Source organism: Odocoileus virginianus, chromosome 17, assembly GCF_023699985.2.
Source record: "Odocoileus virginianus isolate 20LAN1187 ecotype Illinois chromosome 17, Ovbor_1.2, whole genome shotgun sequence".
NCBI classification, from domain to species: domain Eukaryota; kingdom Metazoa; phylum Chordata; class Mammalia; order Artiodactyla; family Cervidae; genus Odocoileus; species Odocoileus virginianus.
This window is the reverse complement of record NC_069690.1, coordinates 20,612,317-20,626,673: the sequence shown is the minus strand read 5'-3', so window position 1 is coordinate 20,626,673 and position 14,357 is coordinate 20,612,317. Positions and strand designations below refer to the sequence as shown.

The 14,357-nt window shown below is 52.9% G+C and overlaps 1 protein-coding gene across 4 annotated transcripts in view; it reads right to left on the bottom strand.

Annotated features, from left to right (window-relative positions):
• The window catches only part of ABR (ABR activator of RhoGEF and GTPase), a 188,416-nt gene that overhangs the window by 43,867 nt on the left and 130,192 nt on the right, over window positions 1–14,357 (bottom strand). For all 4 annotated transcript variants that reach the window (XM_070478809.1, XM_070478812.1, XM_070478810.1 and 1 more), the window contains 5 exons: window positions 14,284–14,344; window positions 8,747–8,799; window positions 8,033–8,173; window positions 5,789–5,910; window positions 4,094–4,259 (listed from right to left, as the gene is read on the bottom strand). In XM_070478809.1, coding sequence (XP_070334910.1) covers window positions 4,094–4,259; window positions 5,789–5,910; window positions 8,033–8,173; window positions 8,747–8,799; window positions 14,284–14,344 — 543 coding nt within the window. The remainder of the gene's footprint in view (window positions 1–4,093; window positions 4,260–5,788; window positions 5,911–8,032; window positions 8,174–8,746; window positions 8,800–14,283; window positions 14,345–14,357) is intronic.

Below are 14,357 nucleotides of genomic sequence, written 5' to 3'. Positions count from 1 at the left end.
TCTTTTTATTCCCCCCATTTATTTTTATTCGTTGGAGGCTAATTACTTTACAATATTGTAGTGGATTTTGCCATACATTGACATGAATCAGCCATGGATTTACATGTGTTCCCCATCCCGATCCTCCCTCCCGCCTCCCTCACACTCAGTAGTTCTACATACAGCATTCCTCTGTATAGTCATCATTTTTTTTTTCTTGGGAGGGCCAGTCAGCCACAGAAAATAAAACTGCTCCTTGCAGGACATGCTAATTCCTAGGCTAGTAAATGACTTCCCTGTGAATGCATCTTTCATGTGCAAACCAGTTAGTCTGGAGTCCACACCTCTGACCCTCTCCTTTAACTAACTTTCACATACAAGCCAGTATTTCTTCTGCCCTAAGTAACCCAGGGCAACTAGATACCACCACTCTAGCCCAGAGCCTGCTGACTTATTCAGATTTGCCAGTCCTAAGCTGTTTCTTGTGGAAAACACAGTCGAGGCTCTGGGCCATGCACTTCCCAAGCTCCTTTTGCCTTTTTTTTCTTTTCCACGCAGCATGGCATGTGGGATTTTAGTTCCCAGACCAGGGATGGAACCTGCACCCCTGCATTGGAAGCATGGAGTTTTAACCACTGGACCCCCAGGGAAGTCCCTCCTTCTGCCCCTTGACCGAACCTGGTGTTTTCCTACCTAGCCCTGTGTGGCGTGGCCTGCCCCCTACTCTTGGAAACTGTAAGTAATAAAATAAATCTAAGGAATAAAAATCTTCCAGTGGCATCAACATCTCTGGGCTATTACTCAGTCATGTCCATAAATTAAATTCTGGGTACCACCGAGCCGCCCTGCTTAAAAGCAGCAGACACCTTTCAGCATAAAGCCCTCATTACGTCTGGCCCCAGGGGACCTCCCCAGGGCTGGGTTCTAGCTTCCATGCCCGCCACATGTGCCCTGCATCTTCCACCCCGGGCTCACACTATTATTCCCTGTTCTCTAACAAGCTGCTCCCCGTCTCAGCTGTCTCCAGTTTTTCCAGTTTGTATCATATAAAGGCTCCCTTCCCTTTTATGCACCACTGTTATGCTTCACATCTCAGTTCCAATGCCATCCTCAAGCTCCTACAGCGAGGATTCATCTCTGCTTTTTTTTTTTTACCCACTAGACTGGCAGAATTGTGACAATTGCTCACAGCCGGTGCTGTGACACTGTGGGGGAACAGAGATGATGACACACTGCTGGAGGGAACATGATCGGATGCAAACTTTTCAGACGTAAACCCGGCGATGAAATGCGCAAGCCCTCTGCCCCAGACATCCCACTTGCAGGGGATCTACCGGAAAGAAACAGAAGGGCAGAGGAAAGAATGAGAAACCATCTAAAGACCCAAATATGTTGTGCCGTCGAGTGACAACAGGATGCAGTTGTGAAAGGGGACCTGACAGATGAAACTGCAAAACGGCACATGTAGTCTAATCTCATTAAAAAATACAGACACACACGTGTAAACACAGGAGAGTCTAGAAGAACATACCTCAAACTGGGAATAATGGGGGGAAGGTAAGAAATTCTATTCTACACACTTTGGTATTGTATTTCTTGTTATAAGAAGTCAGTGTGAGACACTGGGGATTAGGGAAAAAAATTAGGCTTAAAAATATTATTAAAAGAATAAATTGCTGCTGCTCCTGTGACTCAGAAAACAACACCGTGCATCTCCAGTGACTCTCATCACGCTGTGCCACATGTTGCAGTCACACAGAAGAATGTGTGCCTTCTCCACTGGATAAGGAGGTCTGTGAGCATCTGGCGCAGCCCTGCAGCCAGCAGAAGTCAGTAAGCACGGACCCGATGAAGCAGAAGGCCACGCCTGCACACCTGGGGCAGGACAGAGGCTCAGAGCCTGCAGCTCCCAGGGCCGGGTGAAAGACGCACATGCGGGATGCCCCTGATGTGCAGATGCTGACAGACCCAAACGGGGAAGCAGGCTCCCCTGAGGCAGGGTGGGCTGGCTGTTTAGGAGGAGGACACCTGTGCTGGTCAGGGGGCTCCCTCTGGGCAGGTGTACCCCAGTCCTAGGATACTGTGTGAAAGTGAAAGCTGCTCAGTCATGTCTGACTCTTTGAGACCCTATAGACTATACTGTCCATGAAATTCTCCAGGCCAGGATACTGGAGCAGGTAGCCTTTCCCTTCTCCAGGGAATCTCCCCAACCCAGGGATCGAACCCAGGTCTCCCGCATTGCAGGCGGATTCTTTACCAGCTAAGCCACAAGGGTAGGACACTCCCATGACCCAAACATCCCTGGGTTATTACTGTGGTTTTCTTCTCCTCTGTTCAGAGAAAGATATCTGGGTTGAAAGAATCCTTAGAAGGCATCTGGTCATGTGTCTTTCAACTGTTCATAAAGCATCTATTTATTACATGTTAAGTAGTAGGACATGAGGGCTTCCCAGGTGGCACAGTGATAAAGCATGTGCCTGCCAATGCAGGAGATGCAAGAGACATCGGTTCGATTCCTGGGTCTGGAAGATCCCCTGGAGTAGGAAATGGCAACCCACTCCAGTATTTTTGCCTGGAGAGTCCCATGGACAGAGGAGCCTGGCAGGCTAGCAACTGAGCATTAAGACACAGAACTGAAGAAAGCAGTCCCCTCCCTGGAGCTGAAATTCTAGTGGGGAAGAGAGAAAGCAGAGTGTGCAATAATAACTCAGCACAAATAAAGCCAATCAAAGAGGTAAACATCCTGAACCAGGAAGCCAGGCACCCAACCGAGACACCCAACAGTGGAGAGACAATGGGGAAGGCTCATCTGGGGAGGTCAGGCCCAAGCCAAGCCTGGATGGGTGAAGAGGAGAGATCCGGCCAACTAACCAAGCCCCTCCATGCTCCTCTTTCCCTTCCTTGGGGAAGCCTCCTTCTGGGGTGTTTTCCTCTAGCCACTGTTGTCAAATATAATGAATTTAACGCTATACATTTTCCTCTAATGAGTGCTTTGGCTGTATCCCCTGGGTTTTAATTTGGAGTGCTCTCATTTTCATGCAGGTCTAATTTGCAGTTTCCCTTTTGATTTCCTCTTTACCTGAAAAGTTTTAACTTCCCAGGTATATATTTAACTATATTCTAGTTGTTGATTTCTAATTTACTGCACTGTAGTTTGTGAACATGACCAGTACACCTTTTTTTTTTTTTCCTAAACTTGAGATTTCTTATTCCAAAGAACTGACACTTCTGAATTGTGGTGCCAGAGAAGACTCGTGAGAGTCCCTTGGACTGCACGGAGACTAAACCAGTCAATCTGAAAGGAAATCAACCCTGAATATTCATTGGAAGGACTGATGCTGAAGCTCCAATACTTTGGCCATGTGATGGAAGAGCCAGCTCATTGGAAAAGACCCTGGTGCTGAGAAAAACTGAGGGCAGGAGAAGGGGCCAACAGAGGATGAGATGGTAGGATGGCATCACTGATTCAATGGACATGAATTTGAGCAAACTCAGGGAGACGGTGAAGGGCAGGGAAGTCAGCTGTGCTGCAGCCCATGGGATCACAAAGAGTTGGACATGAACTTAGCAACTGAACAACAACAAAATGCAGCCTACTACATGATAAATTATCCGTAAATGTTCCATGTGTGTTTGACAGAATCTCAGTTCTCTATCAGGATACAAGTTTCTGTGTATTTTTAGACCAAGTGATCTTCAAGGCCGCCTCTGTTTACTTATTTGCCTACTCGATCTGTCAATTTCTGAGGAGCCTCCCAGGCCCTTCCCTTCTCATACATCCTGCTTTCCTTAAGAAGGACTTTTTCTCCTCTTGCTTTTGCAGTGTCTGGCATACACTGTTCCCCAGGAAACTTTCCATAATTAACCCCACTAAATTCTGAGCACTGACTCCTTGGCCTGCCGCCCTCTATCTGCCCAGTGCTCATCATCATGGTCAGACATGTTATCTTGAAGATTGTAAAGAAAGGCCTTCCTCTCTTACATCCTGCCTCCCTTGTCAGACTCCCAAATTTTATCACTTCTCCTTTCTCCATTTCCCTGGCACACCCAATTCAAAGGTCCACAATGGAAAGAGCCAACTTCTCAGCCCCAGGTGATGCCAGGCTCTGCTCACCTCCTTCTGGATTTCACTCTTAAGGGCAGAGATCTTCATTTTCATGTCCTCCAGCTCGTGGTCAGGGAAGGGGTGCACCTGGGGACTGGCTTCAGACTCCTCAGGGGATGGAAACACTAGGTCAGCCAGGGGGATGTACCATTTGCAGTCATATTGCTGGTGCTTCCTGCAAACAGGTCAGAGGGAGATGTGAGCCACAGAGGAACTGCATCTTCAGGCCTGGAACCAAAAACCACCTGAGAGGGATTTACTGAGAACTCGTCACAGGCAAGAATGATCCCTGCCCTGAGGAGCCTGATCAGGAAACGTTCATGGAATAACGATAGTTAGGCTCTAAGGTCAGGCAGCGGTAAGGGCTCTGGATCTCGCTCCTGCCATTCTTTTGGCCCAGAACGACTGACATTCTTAAGCAGCCCAAACCTCTAGTGTCTGAGCAAGAGTGGTCTCTCCTATTCCCCATCCAACTCTTCTTTCCCTTCCAGCCTGTCTAAACATAACTTACATTCTTTATCTTCTTAGCTAGAGATACAATACAGATGCAATTTTGAATGCCACCTCTTCTCAATAGAAGTCACACGGGGTAATGAGTTGAGGGATAATGAGTTGAGGATTATAAAGTCACATCCAAGTCCAACGAGAAATAGTGCTGTGGTCCACTAGTAATGTCTGCTGTGGGCAAAGGACTTAAGGCAGAGGAGTTTATGCTTACGACCGTCACCTCTGCTTTAGAATCATCTCAAACGTCATCCCCTCTACTGAAACTCATAATAACCTCTCCTTCTCTCACTTTCCCCAGGACTTCGTTTTCTACCTCCCTGCAACATTAAGCCTGTGGCTTGCCTCCCTCAGCACACCGTAGGTGGTAAGAAAATAAAGGTGGAAGATCGTAGGAATACATATTGAAGAATCTTTTCTGCTTGTAACAGAGACACTCTAGTCACTGGGTACAGAGATGGAGCTCAAAAGAAACTTTCAAGTCCGATTAAGGTTCAAATCCTGCCTCCTCTACTTTAGTTGTATGACCTTGGGCAACTTATTTCACTTTTCTAAGCCTTTTCTCTCATCTGTGAGATGGGGATAATAATACCTACTTTGTAAAGCCACTGGGGAGATTAGAAATAATATATTCAAAGCATTTGTCATGGCACCTGGCATGGCATAAGCACTCAATAAATGGTAGCATCAGATTTAATGAATATTCACTGAATTGCAGTTAGCAAAAATTTAGAGATGTCTAATAAAAGGAGAATGCTTAAGTAAATTATGGCATATCCACTTGTAACATCATGCAGGAAAGTAAAATGATGATTATGAAGATTAGGCAGCAACAGGGAAAATGCTTATGACGTGAAATGGAAAAAGCAGAGCCCCAAATTGGGTATTCACTCTGATTACAAGTATATGAAAAAACATAAGAACATTTAAAAAAAAACTGGAAGGAAATATAGCCGCAGGAGACTGATGCTTATGTTCGGGTGGGTGACAAGGTTTATTTCCCACCCACTGTAATTTGGTTGTATTATATTTATAATTAAAACCATGATTTATTTTTAGAAAAAGGCTATGAAGTAACATAAATTAATTAATGTTTTTAAAAAGGGGGAAAGAAATGCAGATGGCCCCGGGCTGCTGACGGGCTCCACCGGGGGGGCGGGGTCTAGTTCTCCCCGCCCACCAACCCTCCTGCACACTCACCCCGCTGATGTCTTCTTTAGTTTGGCGCACAGGAGGACGTCGGTGAAGAGGAAGACGTGCCGCAGCTTCCGGGAGCTCTCCGACACTTCCACCAGGAAGCCGTCCTTCACCAGTTGCCGCGTCTGAAAGAGATGGCACACCCACCCCCGCCTGCTCAGGGGGAGTCAGCCCAGGGCCCAGCCCTCACCCATCCAGTGTGGGGGTGGGGGTGGGGCTCCAGGGAAGGACCGTAGTGCCGGTGGTTAGCAGCACTGGCTTTGGGGTCAGGCACACGGGCTTGGGGATTCCCAGGTGGCGCAGTGGTAAAGAATCCACCTGCCAATGCAGGAGACGCAAGAGATGCAGGTTTGATCCCTGGGTCAGGAAGATCCCCTGGAGTGGGAAATGGCAACCAGCTCTAGTATTCTTGCCTGGAAAATTCCATGGACAGAGGAGCCTGGTGGGCCCATAGGGTTGCAAAGAGTCAGACATGACTGAGCTCATACCTAACACCTAATCTAACACGGGCTTGAATCCAGACTCTGCCCCTTCCTGGCTGAGATCTTGGGGGTAAGTTCCCTGACTTCTCTGAGCCTCAGTCTTAGCATCTATAAAATGGGGATAATGACCCCCATAGCATAGACATCATGGTATATCTACAACAGTCAATATAGTGCCTGGCATGTAATATATGATCCACAAGTGGTAGCTTTCCATTTCTCTGCAGCCCTCAACAGCTCACCCCTGGATGGACCCACCCTGAGTCATAAATACCCCCCACCTCCACCCTAGAAATGCCTCCCTAACTCTGCCTAAGATGTTGACCTTGTTTCAGCTAAACTTCGATCTGCAGAACCACTCAGGCCCGTTTACACAGCCTCTGAGTGGGTTCTGCAACCCGCCTCAGGCGGATGGATGGGGGACCCTGGGCTTCCCTCTGTGGGGCTGTCGCAGTGTCCTGGGGATCCTACAGCTGTCTCTACCCTGGGCTCTGGCTGGTTTGGAGCATTTCGCTCCACATATAACTTCCAGAGCCTCCTCCCTGCCATCCTGGGCCAGCAGGCCTCTGCGGGGCTGTCACGGTCTGTCTCAGGCTTCTCTGTGTGACCTATATATGCTGTGTATGTAGGTGAGCACGTAGAAAGCACACTATTAAAATGATCCCAAACTGGTTGTGCTCGAGGGCCTCTGGAGATCTCTCAGACATCCCCAGTCAAACCAACTGGTGACATTCCAGGGTCTGCAAACCGGGGCTGGGAGCTGCATGCAGGGACAGTGCTCTGGTCCCATTAGCCAATCCCCAGAACCTGTCCCTCGTTACTTCCCTCCCGAGGAGACACTGGAACCTCATAAACACTACAGAGGAGCAGAAAGGCAGCCAGCCTTCACTCCTGAACGCCACTTAATTACCTCTTCTGGACAGGAAGCTCCATGTGTGGGTCAGGCTGCTGACCCACGTGGCTAACTGTCCCTCTGATTCTTCAAATTGCTTCCCCTCACTGAGGCACCCCCCACTCCTCCAGCAAAAAGGGCCCCCAGGGAACTGGAGCTGCTAGCCACATACAGGAGCCCACCTGGGACAGTTCAGTCACCTGGCAGCTTCAGCCTCTTCTCCCTGACTCTCCAAGCTCCCTCAGCCTGAGCCATTATCTTCCAGGGGACCCTGAGGACATCATGCTGCCCAGAGGAGGTGGCTGCATTCAAGAATGAGACAGAAGGAGCCCTGGTGCGGGGGTCAGTGCCTGAGGCTTGCTGACAGAACACCCCAGCTATAGCTGCGGTCCCTAATCTTTTTGGCACCAGGGACTGATTTCATGGAAGACAATTTTTCCACAAACTGAGGGTGAGCAGGATGGTTTCGGGATGATTCAGGCACATTACATTTACTGTGCACTTTACTTCTAGTCTAATGCTGCTGCTGATCTGATAGGACGTACCAGTCTGCAGCCCAGAGGTCAGGGACCCCGAGCTAAAGGATCCAGTTCCGACACTGATAGCCAAGAGACCTGTGCAGGAGACCTAGAGAGACTCTCCAGGCCCCAGTTTCCTCATCTGCCTCCGTAGACTATTATGAAGATTAATGAGATGCTGGACCTTAAGCTGTTGGCTCAGGACCCGAAGGCCTATCCTTGGCTGGGACTGGGGGATCAGGGTTGGAGAGGCACCGGGCATTGGGCGGTGGTGCCCGTGTGTGCAAGAGAGCAGGAATGGTGCCGGGCACCCTCCTCACCCTGGGGGCCGAGCCCCACTGGGTCCTGAGCTCACCTCCCCCTTGGGGGTTGTGACTGCAGTCCGGCGGGGGTCGATGTCCTCATTGATGCTGGACAGGAAGTTCTGGGAGATGCGGAGGGCATCCTGTAGCAGCGGGTAGTCTGGGTGGTCCACAGGTGTGTGCTTCAGCAGGTCCTGGAAAGGATGGGGTGGTGAGATGGGGGGAGCGGGGCTGGGGCTTAGTGAGAAGACAGTGGGGAGAACTCAATCCTCACTGAAGGAATTCCAAGGGGGGCAACTAGGGACCCTTACTCTAACTTGGTCATGCCTGTAAACGCTGAACTAAGAATTAGGGTCAGAGCAGCAGGGCAGTGGTGCTCCTTTATTACCGCTGCAGTCATGATTCTTCTCCCTGGTGGTGCAGACCAGGTGGAGTCTCCTCTCACCAAGCAGCTGGGAGAGACACCCCCCACTTACCCTACAGCTGCTCCAAGGACACTGGAGACCAGGCAAGGAATGAGGAGGCAGGAAGTGCCTGCCTCCCAGGGAGCATTTGGCCAAAAGTCAAGCCTAGTGGCCAAGCTATTTTTAGGCCCTGGGCCCATCAGCATGGTCACCACAGGCCAGGCAGGTGCAGTCAGGGCCCAGGGACCCTCTGCCCAGCTCCCCGCATGGGCTGTTGTCATGACTCCAGCGCTCTTGCACCCTGGGCTCAATCTCCCACCCACTCCTGAGTCCCCCCTGGCCACTCGGCGGGGAGACACTCACGTGTAGGACCAGGGTGCTCCTGGTGACTCGGTCAATGGGCTTGTAGAGCAGAGCTGTGGGGGAAGCAGGAACAGGCCCAGGTCAGATGAAAGACAGGGAGCAGTTTGAGACCCGGGGGGCCAGCCTGTGCCCCGAGCCGCCTCCCTCCCCTGCATGGACGTCCACTCACAGGAGGCCAAAGTGGATTCCACAGCAACCACGCCTGCATTCTCACCCCAGGCAGGCCAGACAACACCAAAAGACGGACACATGGCTCTGGTGACCCCAGCCCCCTCCCACCCACCTCATCTTGTCTCCCACTAGACATGATTTCTTGAAGGGCTATTTGTCCCCCAGGCCTGTCCCAGCCTGACCAGGCTCATAACAGACACAGATGCTCCTCTGGACCCTCTGCTGAAATCACACAGCTTTACCCTAACAGCTCCGGGACAGTGGAGGTCACACCCAGGACCCCAGACTGCAGGAAGGAGACACTGTTTTCCCAGGGAGGGAGGTGTCCCCATACCCCATCATTCTCACATCCCTCTGGTCCAAGGCCTGGCCCCGCCAGCTGGGAACATCATGCTTCGTTCTGACCCACACAGTTGACCTCATCTCCACGAGGAGGACCCCTGATCATGCCCTCAATGCGCTCTTGGCTGAGGACCAGGGAGGCATGCCTGATGGCCACAGAAAGGCTCTGTTCTCAAGTGGCAGCTGATGGGGTAAAGATTTCCGAAAGGCATTCAGGTGGGGCTTCAAGTCAGAGAGCCCCTGAAGAGGCTGGGAAATTGCAAGCTCAGCAGAACCCCCGACACACACACCACGGGCCACACACTTTGGCGACCAGGACACCAAATGAGGATCGCCAGGATTCAAGGGAACAGGTGAAGGAGGCAGCTGGCTGACCAACACTTCCGAACAAAGCTCCTGAGGGCAGCTGCGTCCTGCCCCTCCCAGCCTGGGTGGATTAGCTCCGGTCCTGCACCTGGACACCTTTGCCCACGGGGTCATGACCCCTGTCCCCCTGCTGTAGGAGCAGTAAGAGGCAGGATGCTGGTCTGGGGAGGAGGACCAGAGTGAGTGTCCCATGGGATCAGGCTGTGACAGGTACCAGGGCTGACACTCATGTCCCAGCCAGCCCCCAAACCAAAGAGCTCCCCAAGGCCCTGGATATTAATACCCTTCGCATTGCTAAATGGTCACTTTGGGAAACAATCTGCTGGCTACGGAGAAGATGCAGTCTCAGCGGTGTGCCCTGAGCCTCATCTGCTGGCTTTGCTTGGCTGCCCTTAGAATCAGTGGGGAACTCTCAAAAGATTCAGATGCCTCTTTCTCCCTCTCCCATCAGCTAAACAGCAGGCTCTGCTGGGCAGAACCCAGGCATCAGCATTTTTACAAAGCTCCTTTGTGGATTCTGAGATGTCATAAGGGTTGAAAACCACTGCTTCATTGAAACACACCTCCCATGATTTATTTGCAGCCCTTTCTTAATCTAGCAACTTCTAGAACCCCTCCCCGTCCAAGGGCTATGGGAGCTAGAATGGACAAGATCAGGTTGGCCTCTCCTGGGACAATGAGGTTACAGATCAGTCACCAGCCCAGGAGGGGCAAATTCTGAGGCTATCTGGGGCAGCGGTCCCCAACCTTTTTGGCACCAGGGACCGGTTTGCTGAAGACAATCTTTCCATGGATCAGGAAGAGGGGCATGGTTTCAAGGTGATTCAACTGCATTGCATTTATTGTGCCCTCTGATTTATTATTATTATATCAGCTCCACCTCAGATCATCAGGCATGAGATCCTGGGGGGTTGGGGACCCCTGGTCTACAGTACCCACCTGTGGCTCAGCCCATCTGCAGGGCAGGGGGAAATCACTCTCTGAGAATCCCAGAGACCCAGAGAAAATGCAAGTTCAGCAGACACCAGCCAGGGTGGGCCCTCGAGTTCCCGCCTAGAGAAAGTTGATACTGCAGTGTCAGCCCCCTCCATCCCTCTGCTGGGTCCCAGGAGGAAGAGGTTTCTGACTAAGCTCAGAGGTCTGCACAAATGGCGTGTTGGGTTTCAGAGGGGTTATTAATATGCCTCGAGTCACCTCAAGAGTCCACTTGATTGTGGTCACGGAAAGAGTCCTAATGTATCAGCCCCAGGTTGGGGAGGGGCAGCTGGGAGGAAGGTGGGGAGAAGCCAAGAGCAAGGACAGGGCCCCGGGGCCGCGGTCAGATACGAAGGGAACCAGGGCAGCCGTGATGGGCATGCTCCCCATGCCCCCCGCACCTGCTTCCCCTGAGAATGCAGAGTGCACAGCCCACATACCACCCCATACAACTGCTCCCTGCCTCTGCTTCCCCCAATCTCCCTGCTCCTCAATGTGTGGTTCCCATTTCTGGGGCACACACCATTCACCAAGTTGCAATGCCTGTCTCTCCCCCTCCTCCTAAAAGCCTTCCCCAATCAGGACTTTCACAACCAACATTCACAGTGCCTAAAAGACAAACCATGACCTGTGCAAAGTGGGCCTCTCTCTAGCTTGCTGAGTACTTTACTCCGTGTCCAATGGCACTGTTTTACATGTGCTATTTCCTTTTAATTAAAAAAGAAAGGGACTGTCCTGGTGGTCCAGTGGCTAAGACTCCACGCTCCCAATACATGGGGCCCCGGGGTTCAACCCCTGGTAAGGGAACCAGATCCCACATACCGCAATGAAAGATCCTATGTGCCACAACTAAGACCTGGCACAGCCAAATAAATAAATAAAGGAATAAATATACTATTTTTTTTAAAAAGGAAAGCAATGATCACTAGTCCTATTTTACATATGCAGAAAATTCTCCAAAGTACAAAGAAGTTTTATGTAACTTGCTCACAATCACAAAGCTGTAAGGGGCAGCTGGGTTTTGAATGTAGGTCTACCAGTACTCCTTAACTTTGAGCCATCCCCCTCCATGGGGGAGGGCAGCATCAGCAGAAGCTCAGTGGCCCTTGAGAGGGTTCTGGGAAAGATTCATCAAGGAGTGGATGAGCTGGCCTCTCTAGCTGCCAAGGTGAGCCCCCTCCTTAGGGGGCTGAGTCAGACTTCCTTTGTCTCCCACCCCCCCAACCATGTTTGGCATGGAGCCCTGGAGAGTGGACATTCGGTACATAACCACTAAGGCAGACGACTGCAGTGGTGGTGGTTTAGTTGCTAGGTCCCGTCCGACTCTTACGACCCCACGGATTGTAGCCTGCCAGGCTCCTTTGTCCATGGGATTTCTCAGGCACGAGTACTGGAGAGTGGGTTGTCATTTCCTTCTCCAGAGGAGCTTCCTGACCCAGGAATCAAACCCAGGTCTCCTGCACTGCAGGCGGATTCTTTACCGACTGAGCTACGAGGCAAGCTCAGAGTGAGCCCTCAGTCACTCAGCCTCCCTGGGACCTCAGACCAGCACCCTTTGGAGGGGCTGAGACGGCTCAGTGTGGTCAGTGAGGGCCCCTTCGCACCTGACCCCTCACACTTTGAAGCTGACTTCATCTCAGGGACGGAAGAAACCCTGAACTTCGGGTCCCAGGCCTGTTTCACTAAAACTAAGCTTCCTTTTTGGGGAAGAAAGAGGAAGCAAAGGGCCAACCGTTTCCTCTTCAGAAAGGCAGAGTGGAGACTTGACCAACTCCCAGGCCAGACCGAGAAGGGCATTTCCCCTTCGATCTTCAACCAGGCCAGCTTCAAGTCTAAACTGTCAGGATCTGAGCCGAGGGGTGGGGCCCAGGACAGCCTCTGCCCGCTGACTAGTGCTCCCCCCTGCTGTCCTGCTGGGACAGTCAGAGAGGGGCGACCTCAGAGTCTCTCTCCATCATGAGCAGTCTTCTACACAGGACATCTAAGAAGGGGAGGGGACAGCTGATCGTGCACAGAGGTCGCAGGGAAGAGCCCGGAAAACCTCAGCATCGCTCCTCCGGCAAGCTGCCGCCCCCCTCTGTTCAGCCTTCGACAAGGAGCTCCAGGTTACCACGGAGACATGAAAGCAAAGTGACTGAAAGGAGCTGAGACAAAACGCCTGCCTGGTGGGAGGGAAGACGGTCCTGAAACCAGCTGCCTGCCCCAGGGGCCCAGAGCAGCAGGCCGGGGGCATCACTTGACCCTTATGCCCCTGCCAAAGGCAGCCTGGGTCGTCCCGAGGGTACCTCTTGCCCTGGAAGGCGGGGCCTGCTGGCTTCCGGATACCTCTTCGCCTAGGCTGGTGCCAGCCTCCTCTGAGCGAGAACCTGGGTGGCAGCACACACCTGTCTCGGGACCCCTGTCCCCGAGGGGGCTGCAGAGGATGCTCTGTCTGCCCCCCAGCCCCCCACCCATTGTACGGTGGGGGTGTGACCTTCACAAAGCAGCAACCTGCCACGCCCCCTTCTCCCACCAGCACTCACCGCCAACCTTCTGCACTAGGTGACAAGACCTCAGCTCGAGGGTCTCCAGTGGTTAGGAACGAACCCACTGGGGGCAACCCAATTCCTTCCTGCTCCCAACCATATCCACGTTCTCCCATCGCCTGTTCACAGAGGAGAGAGCCAAGGCAGCGTGTGTGCTCGGAGCACACAATACCCTGGCCACTCACCCTCCTCTCCTCTCGCCCGAAACAAAGAGACTCCCAACTTCTCCCTCCAGCCGGGGCTGGCACCCTCCGGGTCCAAGGCGCTGCCATCTGACCATTCGGCCCTCTCCGATCGGCCCCTGCCGACCCCTCTCCAGCCCCGGGATGGCCACCCCTGCCAATGCAGCCTTGTCACTTTTTCTCCTTGACAGCCTCTCCAGGAAGTTGCTCCCAGCCTCTCGAGCTGAGCCACGAATTCCCCCACAGATCCTCAGTGGAGCCTGGCCCCTCCTAGCCCGGTCCTCCCATCTCCAAGCCCTCCTGCCTGGAGCGGCCCCCAGAGTTCAACTCCAGGCTGGAAGCTGGCCGGCCGGGGGGTTAACACAGGTCCAGCCACTTGTTCCCCATCCCTGCCCTGCTGCCCCTCCCCCTGCTCCGAACCTTGCCGGCCACGATTCCGCCCCCTCCAGCCTCCGCCCGCTCCAGCCGGCCCCCAGAGGTGGGAGGACACCCCCACCTCCCGCGAGAGGGGGCCGGGGTTACCATAGGTGCAGTTACAGCAGAAGCGAATGATGAGAAGTATTTCCATGGCAGCCTGCGTCCCCGTGGCGGGAGCGTGCGGCCATCGCTCCGGGCTCCCCGGCTCCCCTCAGCGGCCCGGCCACTCAGCCACCTTCTCGGCTGCCGCCGCACAGCCTCCAGAACCAAGCAGCCGCTTCTGAGTGCGCCTCTAGCCAGGGGGAGGGGAGGGAGGGCGGCGCGCGTGGAGCGGGGAGGAGGAGGGGAGCGGGGCGCCTGCTGGCATCCTAAGGAGGAGCACGTTTGTAGCTGGCCAGCTGCCTGGGGACAGAGGCTGGATTCCTCCTCGCGTGCACGCACTCACACACACACTCTCACACACACACACGCGTGCGAGTACGTGTGCACACACCTACAAGCAGGGCACAAAGCCAGACAAAGGAAGATGACTGTTAATCCAACCCCTTCCCCATAGTACCTTCCATAGTGACTGACGTGTGGCTGTCCCTGGAGTCCTTGGGACCTTTCACCTTGAGTTCCTGCCAAACAGAG